This window comes from Physeter macrocephalus, chromosome 2 (genome assembly GCF_002837175.3).
Source record: "Physeter macrocephalus isolate SW-GA chromosome 2, ASM283717v5, whole genome shotgun sequence".
Taxonomy (NCBI): Eukaryota; Metazoa; Chordata; class Mammalia; order Artiodactyla; family Physeteridae; genus Physeter; species Physeter macrocephalus.
The window spans coordinates 112,456,353-112,466,357 of NC_041215.1; the positions used below are offsets into that span (position 1 = coordinate 112,456,353).

Consider the following 10,005-nt stretch of genomic DNA (forward strand, 5'->3'; position numbering starts at 1 on the left):
CTAGAGCACAGGCTCAGCAGTTGTGGCGCACGGGCTTAGTTGCTCCACAGCATGTGGGATCTTCCCAGGCCAGGGATCGAACCTGTGTCCCCTGCATTGGCAGGCGATTCTTAACCAGTGTGCCACCAGGGAAGTCGCCAAACTATCAATTTTATGAGGGCAGTATATGTAGTGCCCTAAAAGCATGCGAGGATGAGACCTAACCTAAATGAGGGGGAGGAGAGGCAGGAATCAGGGAAGCCTTCCTGAAGGAAGAGACCTTAAGATCTGCAGGGTACTTGGGAGAAGGAGGAAGGAGAGCACTCCAGGTGGTAGCAGTACAATGTGCAAAGGTATTAGGAGGGAGGGACATGGAAGAACTGAGACAAGAGTGGCTGCATGACTATGGTGAAGCCATAGGGACCAGAGCGTGTGGGCCTTGCAGGTCAGGTTGGCTCTTCATCCTACAGCCCTACAGAGCCGAGGTGGGATGTTGAACGGAGGGATAACATGAGCAGGTAAACTTTTTTTCTAAAAGATCACTGTATGGAAAACACATTGGAGGGAGCATGAGTGGATATGGGGGACCAGATAGAAAGCTACCCTTGTGCTCCAGGTATAAGTAATGGTAGCTTAGACTGGGTGGTGACCGTGTAGATGGAGAGAAGTAGACATATTTGAAAGATACTTAGGAGGTAAAATCAACAGGACTTAATGGAAGATGTGAAAGTTGTCAAAGAGAACTGTATGGATTAGGGTTTTAATCATGCAAGAGGCCCGGGTTCTTTTTGTTCTGATTTAGTCATGTAATTTTATAGTCCAACACTGAATGTTTTTAAATGTTTTTAAATGTTTCAAAGTTCAAAGCATGTACATTTCAAAGACAATTTGTTTTCACTTTTATTTACATCAAGTCATGTAACTTTCATTGCTTGTTGGGCACATGCCAACTTTTCTGTTTAATCCATTTGGGAGAAAATGCTATAATGGTCTAATATTTTTTTAATTATTAACTAGGAAACTGGCTGAAACGATCCTCCCTCTCAGGCCTGGCAGATGGTGTGGAGGACCTCCTGGACATCAGCTCTGTGGACCGCCTCTCTTTCATCAGGCAAAGCTCCAAGGTAAACAGGACATTACTTACGTAAGAGAATGTTGGAGTCGCTGATAGAAATATGTCAGGGCTGAGAACTGCTAAACACCTGGAGGGGCCAAATAAGGAGGAGCTGAAGAAATTCTCTTCAAGGTAAGTTTTGGAAACTTAAGTGAACTATGGAAACTAAGATGTCTTAGTATGAGGCAATCATAGAAAGGAAAAAAGTGACAAAAACTATAAATAAAATTGTAATGCAGATATAGAGAGGTATATAGGTATTAATTCCCAGCTACTTTTAATATATGTATGAAATCCTAACATCTCAAGCGCCTATCCAAGGACTCATGATTGTATAGTGATTTCTTTTTTTTTTTTTTGCGGTACGCGGGCCTCTCACTGCTGTGGCCTCTCCCTCCGGACGCGCAGGCTCAGCGGTCATGGCTTACAGGCCCAGCCGCTCCGCGGCATGTGGGATCTTCCGGGACTGGGGCACGAACCCGCGTCCCCTGCATTGGCAGGTGGACTCTCAACCACTGCGCCACCAGGGTAGCCCCCTATAGTGATTTCTCTTACACACACACACACACACACACGTACCCCATTTATTTTCCTTCCCTACTTTTCCTACCATCTGAACCATTCTCCCCTTTGAAAAGGACAAAGAAGCTCAGGATGATTTTTCCCACTAAGTGCGTCTTCTGTTAAGCATTGTAGTAGCATGCAGTTTGGAAAAGGTCATGATTCTTAGTGAAATCCATTTCTGATAAGAGTCTTCCCTGTGGCTGATTCATGGCCTGGTCGCTGTAATTTTCAGCATGTGACAGGAGTTACATTTCTTTATATGCAAATTATTTGCTTATACTCTTTCTTCTTTGAATCTCACTAAAACCAGTTTTCTTCTATCTCTTTTTAAAGTAATATTTTGGAATTATAATAAGATTATAGCAACCTTATAAGACATTTAGAAGATATATTTATAATTCCTCCTTCATATTCTTTTTACTAAACTTTGGCCAAGTATTTGAGAGTCTGTGAGGTCCATAGCTTCCTTGCTTTGCTGTAAACAAACACATTTTAATTGTTAGGAAAAAAACATGTTATTGCACTTTAGTTATAGTACACATTATAAATTCATTTATACTGGTTCTTTCATAGAGATTTGAAATCTTCTATTTGGCTTTTACTTTCATCTGATTCTCAGTTGTGGTGTTGTTTGTAAAGGATGAATATGACTTGTTCATAAATTTGAGTTTGGACTTTATCAGAATTAAACTCTAAGAATATCTCAATTGTTCACTAAATTATCTTCATAGTGCCGGATTATTTTACTTTCAATCTATGACCAAGACTCTCCTTCAAATTATAGTTATAAGTGATGTCTTTTTTGGCACATGGGAATAAACTATACAGACTAGCTAACCAGATGTGGAAGCCAAAAGAAATGAAGCGACCTTTATATTCTAAACAACTTATTTTTCAAGGTAAAGGTTAGTATAAACACAAAGAATTTCCTTTGAATTGAGTTATCTGACTCCTGTCCTTTTTTTTCTCAGGTCAAATTCACCAGTGCTGTAAAGCTTTCTGAAGGTGGACCAGGGAGTGGAATGGAAAATGGGAGAGATGAAGAGGAGAATTTCTTCAAGCGTCTTGGTAAATGTCACTTGGCCTAAGAATTACATGCAACTTTCATTACACAGAACAAACATTTGATTAGATAAAATGATCTACTTTCTATTTCCATTGATTTCTTATTCATTTCTTTCTCATATGTGTGTTGTTTGTACTACTATTTATAGCTTCTCTGTTTGTTATCAATTTGGTGCAACATTTATGGAAGTCCTACCATGTTCCTCATTCCCTAGTGGGCCCTGGGTGTGCAAAGAATAAGACACAGCCTTTTCTTCTGCTGTTCTGTCCTTTATTAAAATCTGAGAGCTCTAAAAAAAACTCCAGGTATCCTTTTATCCACCCACCTATCTACTTAGGAATTCTGCACATTATATCCCAGAGGATATATGGCCGGCCACCCTCTGAAAACTTCCACGGAGGGCAAGTTTATTACTTTACAAAGGACCTGTTCCAGAACTAGACAGCTTTCATTGTGAGAAAGTCTTTCCTTATGTGCTGAAAATATACTTATCCATAAATTTGACTTACTAGTCCTAGTCATGATATCTGTAGCCCCCCACACACGCACACTCCTACACACCTAATGCCTGTTTCACCTATTATCTATTTCATGTTCTCTCTTTTGATCTCACTTCTGCTCATTAAATATTGTTGATTCCTTTTGTTTTCATTACATAGAAGAGTCTCTAGATCCATCACCAACCTGATTTCATTTTACTATGTATTCTAATTAGATGATGTGCTTTACAAAATGTGGTGCTTCAGATGGAATGCAATGCACTATATTTGACTTTAATCAGTGTAATAGATAGTGTAACTGTTAAGCTCCAGGGATACAGCCAGTGGATGAACACACTTTAAGACTGCATTATCTGTTTTCACATCACAGAGTTGGTTTGTATTGAATTTTGGATTAACTTTTGCCACCTGTCCTTCACATGAACAAATATTATGCATTACTTTGAGGTAGCCCTTATTCATTCTTCATCTCAAAATAAATAAAATGTATTGTTTCATTAACTTGGGGGGTAGTTAAGTCACTTGTCCAAGAATTCTGAATCTTTTCTTCTCTACAATTGTGCTATAAAAATCCATCATCAGGGACTTACACATTTCCCTATTTTCATCCAAGTTGTTGATATTCTCACAAAGCAGGACAAATACAAAGAAATAGCTGTTAGAGCACATGTAGTTGACTTTTATTGATTAACAATTTGTGGGTACAGTTTTTCAGCCAACCATATATTTAATTTACTAGTGATAAGCAAGCACTTTCCTACTTTATACAAAAAACATCATTAGACTTTACTAAAAAATTATCTCTGATATCTTTATAACTCTGTCAAAAGGAGGAATGTAACAGTTCAACATGCTGTCTTCTTCAGTAAACTACAGTGGTGTCTATGATTACTTCTGTGTTGTTTTTTTTAATGTTCCTCCCTATCCAGTTCTCTCTTACAGAATTTGGCTAGGACACACATCAGCCTTATTAGTCTATGGTTTCAAGAATCTTCCTAATAATTGGGATCTTCGTCATTTTCAATCCTCTTGCACTCTTTCCATTTGTGATATTTTAGAGATATATCTAGGGTTCAAAACTGTCGGTATTATAAAGACATTTTTGTGGTGCTTCTTTGAGAATGAAGTGTGGAAATAAAGTATGTTCTCTAGGTATGTGCTGTGTTAGCTGGATGTCATTTGACTAGTACTGTGATCGCATCTCCAGGTCATTTCTGTACACTGGAGTGTAATTTGATGGAACTGAGGCTTAAACTCAGAAACTAGGGTCTTTCACATTTGGTGCCTTTTTAATGAAGCTTTTCTGTACTTTCCCATCTGTGAATTTTTCTCCTTAGTAGAAAGGATGAAAGCATAATTGAGTTGTTTACCCTCCTTTGATTTCCTTACACTCCCTTCTTCAAGTAATAGGTCAATATTTTTACTCTTACTCTTGTTCCAAATATGTTATCATTATTGTTTCATAACACTTAGTTCATTCTGGTTTTGTTTTTTGTTTTTTGTGCTTTTTTTTTGCCGTACGCAGGCCTCTCACTGTTGTGGCCTCTCCCGTTGCGGAGCACAGGCTCCGGACGCGCAGGGGACGCGCAGGCTCAGCGGCCATGGCTCACGGGCCCAGCCGCTCCGCGGCATGTGGGATCTTCCCGGACCGGGGCACGAACCCGTGTTCCCTGCATCGGCAGGCGGACTCTCAACCACTGTGCCACCAGGGAAGCCCTCATTCTAGATTTTGAGTTTTCCTCATCCACTGTTCTTACAGTTTTCAACTATTGTTTCACATAGTTTTTATATTCCATTCACAAATAGAAAAGACCTGATACAGAATATTCATACAGCCTGAGTCTAGGATGAGTTCGTGTCAACAATACCTGTAATACAGACAGTCTCTTCCTGTGTGTCTAGAAGACAAAATGATAAAATCTGGGACTGATTTTGGAATATTTTATGTGCTTTGGACTGGCAAAAGAAGATGGCTTGTACATCATCATTCTTTGTCCACGATCTCTGGCTTGTTAAAAATTATAAAAGGTAGTCTGTGAGTTAACTCTTTTAGAATCTCTCGCAAAAGACATGTATCCCCAGCTATTCTAAAAAACCAAAAGAACATTATCTGCTAATCTAAGAACATTGTATTTTGCAACAACTACCATCCTTGACCTTGTGAACATCTTTCTAACTTTGAGCCTGCTTTTGCTTATTTCTTTCTTTCTTTTTTACTTTGCAATCTGTGAATAAATGATCCTCATGCATCCATTATAGATGCATTGTCTTTTTTCCTTCTCATTTAAATTATTTTCATTTAATTGCATATTTTCTGTTTCTTTCTTTAAAGTTGTTAAAGAAAGCAAATATGAAATGTTCTTACCCTCAGTTTCAATGTAGTGCCTGAACTTCACTGAGCTAAGATAAAATGCAATAGGTGATAGAATTTTTTTCAATCTAAAAAATTATTCAACAAATGAAAAGTACATCTGCTGAACATTTAACAGAACTGAAATTACATTCACAGACCAGCTATCTTTTTCTTCTATATTTTTCTATTCACTAAGAATATTTTATTCTAGAAATCATGATGTCTCTATCTGAGGGAAGATATTTCATTAACTAAAGCAATGTTTTTTTTTTTTCAATTGATCAGGAAAACTTACTGAATATCTTCTTTGTGCTCAGCTCTGCCATAAACTGTATGGAAAATGCTGCTTAAAGAAATACTAGATTTTGAAATACCCCTTTGGGATTTAACAGCTTTTTAAAAATGCATTCTATGTAAATCATACCTCAGTAAATTTAATGTTAAAAAATAGTAAATAAATGCAACTAAAACGTACTGAGACTAAAAAATTAATCATGGCCAAGGAAGCCAAGAGGCATCCTTACATTCTAGTAAGTTTATATAAAAGATTGATATAGAAGAGGTACTTTTTTTTTTTTTTTTTTGCGGTACACGGGCCTCTCACTGTTGCGCTCCGCGGCATGTGGGATCCTCCCGGACGGGGGCACGAACCCGTGTCCCCTGCATCGGCAGGCGGACTCTCAACCACTGCGCCACCAGGGAAGCCCGAGAAGAGGTACCTTTTATAGGCAAATTACTTTTCAACATTTCTTTCAGTATTACAATATGAAATGTCAGCAGGGTACAACTTGACAATCAGTTTGTAACACGTACAGTGTTGATTTATTTATTACAGTAGTTTTCCTGACATAATCACTACCTTCAGCAGTATGTAAAGGTCTGAACTCTTTCAACGTAAACATTCAGGTATTGTAGAGACACAGTGTGGCAGAGTGGTAAGAGTACAGGCTGGTTGTCACTAGGTTTGGATTTGAATTCTGACTGTATCACTTTCTGTTGCATGAACTTAGACTAGGCTACTTAACCTGTCCCTTTTCTCTTTATCTTTCTGTCTCTATTCTCTCTCATTCTCTCTCTCTCTCTTTTTAATTATCTTTAAAGATCTATCTTACATGACTGTTAAAAAATTTTTTTAAATAAATTATAAAATATTTCATATAGTACTTGGCACATACTAAGTGCTCAAAAAGTTAGTAAATATATTGTTATCTATTAATGCTATATAGATACAATGGAAAATTTCCACTGTAAATAGCTTTTACTTACAGCGTGATCCTTATGTCCTGGGCTCGTACTATTCTGCTGATCTTCTTACCTGTAATAAGTGTACATCATTCTGTGAATGATTCTTCACATAATAGGTTCTTGCGGACAAAAATTGTTTTGATCACTTTTCTCTTAATTATTTTATTTATACTCTTTAACTGCATTGTTTCTGAAGTTCTTTCAATCAAAATGACACTTTCTTTAGTAATATTGAATGCATTTCTTTTAGAATTAATTAGCTTGTCAAAAATATTGGAAAAAATGGTGGGATACTTATTCTTAATGCTTCCTTTAATAAAATGATAACTGTTTTTAATGATTAAATAAGAATAAATTTTTTTACCATCCATCCTGTCTTATATATTAGTTCTATTACAAATTTTAGAGTTATCACTTAATGTATCTTAAATCTTAATTATAGTATGAAATAATGAAACAGCTAGATTCACTAAAAAGAAAAATATTACTTGGGATCTATCTTAAATTCAAGGTTTAAGTTTAGGTACTATTAAGGTTATAATTTTTTTTAATGGATGAGATTTCCTGTGATATGTGTATCTATCAAACGGCTGTATATAAATGATTAATAAAGTGATATATAGATAGGAAAAATAATAGGAGTTACCTGTTCTGATAGCTTTGGTAATGTCCAGTGAGTAAATAGAGTAGTATTTTGAAAGGCAGCTGTCTGGAAACAGCATTGTCCAAGAAACGTTTGTTCCTTATTTGTAGTTTCTAGCTTTACCTTCTGTATACCATTTGAAATTCTATCTTCTGAATTTTTTCCACCTTTTGTGCTACTTCCTTTTGCATTTAATACAAAATATGCTATACTAAATGGAAAAAAATACTGAAGTTGTTGAATATAGAATTTTCAGTATGGAATATTTGTACCTGAAAAGGAAATGTACCCGTAAGGAATGATATATGGGAAATGTTGATAATAATATTTTAATTGTAATCTGAGCCTTTTAAAAAAATTTATTTTGTTGAAGTATAGTTGATTTACAATGTTGTGTTAATTTCTGCTGTACAGCAAAGTGATTCAGTTACACATGTATATACATTCTTTTTCATATTCTTTTCCATTATGGGTTTATCACAGGATATTGAATATAGTTCCCTGTGCTATAGAGTAGGACCTTGTGTTTTTTTTTCAAAATTACTTAGTTTATTTCATTTTTGGCTGCGCTGGGTCTTTGTTGCTGCACATGGGCTTTCTCTAGTTGTGGCGAGCGGGGGCTACTCTTCATTGCGGTGCGTGGGCTTCTCATTGTGGTGGCTTCTCTGTTGCAGAGCACGGGCTCTAGGTGCGCGGGCTTCAGTAGCTGTAGCTTACGGGTTCTAGAGCACAAGCTCAGAAGTTGTGGCACAGGGGATTAGTTGCTCCGCGGCATGTGGGATCTTCCCGGACCAGGGCTCGAACCCATGTGCCCTGCAGTGGCAGACAGATTCTTAACCACTGTGCCACCAGGGAAGCCCCTGAGCCATTTTTGTGCTTATGAAAATTCTCAAACATAGACAAAGAGTAAAAAGCACCCAAGGGATACCAAATATCCATTGCCCACTTGCAATAATAAAAAATTTTTCCAACTTGCTTCATCTTATTTTTTTTTAATGTGTTATGGAACAAATTCCAGACACCATACCATTTCACACCTACATATTTCAGTATGATGCTGAAACATTTTAAAAGTCGTTGACCAGGAATTGGTAATTATTTTCATGCCATGCCATAATTTTTTTTTTCAATTTACCAGGAAGTTTTACATTTGTATGCACTTAACTTCAAATCGTATAGAGCAACAGAGCTACAAGGAAAAAATAGACAAATTCACTATCATAATAGGAGATTTAACATACTGCTGTCATTCACTGATAGAGGACACCTCTTTCAGAGCCAGTGGACACCTCCCCCCAAAAAAGTTAGTAAGGATATAAAAAACTTATATAATGTAAGCAGCAAATTTGATTCAACAAGCAGATATATAGTCACTATACTCCAAAACTTTAAATTACAAATTATTTTCAAGCACACTTGGAACATTTTTAAAACTGACCATATTGTACTCTAAGGCAAATTTTAACAAACTTCCAAGTATTAAAATTATACAAAGTGTGTTTCTTGACTTGTAGTTACGCTACAAATCAGTAGCAAAAAAGTAAATAGAAGTTATGAAATACACTACTTCTAAGTAACCCCCCCAAAAACAAATCACAATTGGAGTTAGAAAATAATTTGAACAGAATGATAATAAAAATATTACATACCAAAACTTGGATGTGACTAAAGCTGTGCTTACAGGAAAATGTATAGTCTTTTTTTTCAAGGTAACAGTAGTGTGTGTGTTTTTTTTTAATTGCACACGTCTATAAACCTAATAAATAGGTTTTCTCTATTTTTTTCTTGTACAGCAGGTTCTTATTAGTCATCAGTTTTATACACATCAGTGTATACACGTCAATCCCAATCGCCCAATTCATCACACCACCACCCCCACACCCCTGCGGCTTTCCACCCTTGGTGTCTATACGTTTGTTCTCTACATCTGTGTTTCAATTTCTGCCCTGCAAACTGGTTCATCTGTACCATTTTTCTAGTTTTCAAATATATGCGTTAATATACTATATTTTTCTCTTTCTGACTTACTTCACTCTGTATGACAGTCTCTAGATCCATCCACGTCTCAACAAATGACCTAGTTTCATTCCTTTTTATGGCTTAGTAATATTCCATTGTATATATGCACCACATCTTCTTTATCCATTTGTCTGTCGATGGGCATTTAGATTGCTTCCATGACCTGGCTATTGTAAATAGTGCTGCAATGAACATTGGGGTCTATGTGTCTCTTTGAATTGTGGTTTTCTCTGGGTATAGGCCAAGTAGTGGGATTCCTGGATCATATGGTAATTCTATTTTTAGTTTTTTAAGGAACCTCCATAGTGTTCTCCATAGTGGCTGTATCAATTTACATTCCCACCAACAGTGCAAGAGGGTTCCCTTTTCTCCACACCCTCTCCAGCATTTGTGGTTTGTAGATTTTCTGATGAAGCCCATTCTAACCGGTGTGAGGTGATACCTCATTGTAGTTTTGATTTGCATTTCTCTAATTATTAATGATGTTGAGCAGCTTTTCATGTGCTTCTTGGCCATCTGTAT

The 10,005-nt window shown here is 36.7% G+C and overlaps 1 protein-coding gene across 3 annotated transcripts in view; it reads left to right on the plus strand.

The window, feature by feature from the left end:
- The window catches only part of UNC80 (unc-80 homolog, NALCN channel complex subunit), a 248,069-nt gene that overhangs the window by 69,044 nt on the left and 169,020 nt on the right, over positions 1 to 10,005 (plus strand). For all 3 annotated transcript variants that reach the window (XM_024124665.1, XM_055079011.1, XM_024124666.1), the window contains exon 21: positions 2,629 to 2,725. In XM_024124665.1, the coding sequence (XP_023980433.1) occupies positions 2,629 to 2,725 (97 nt within the window). The remainder of the gene's footprint in view (positions 1 to 2,628; positions 2,726 to 10,005) is intronic.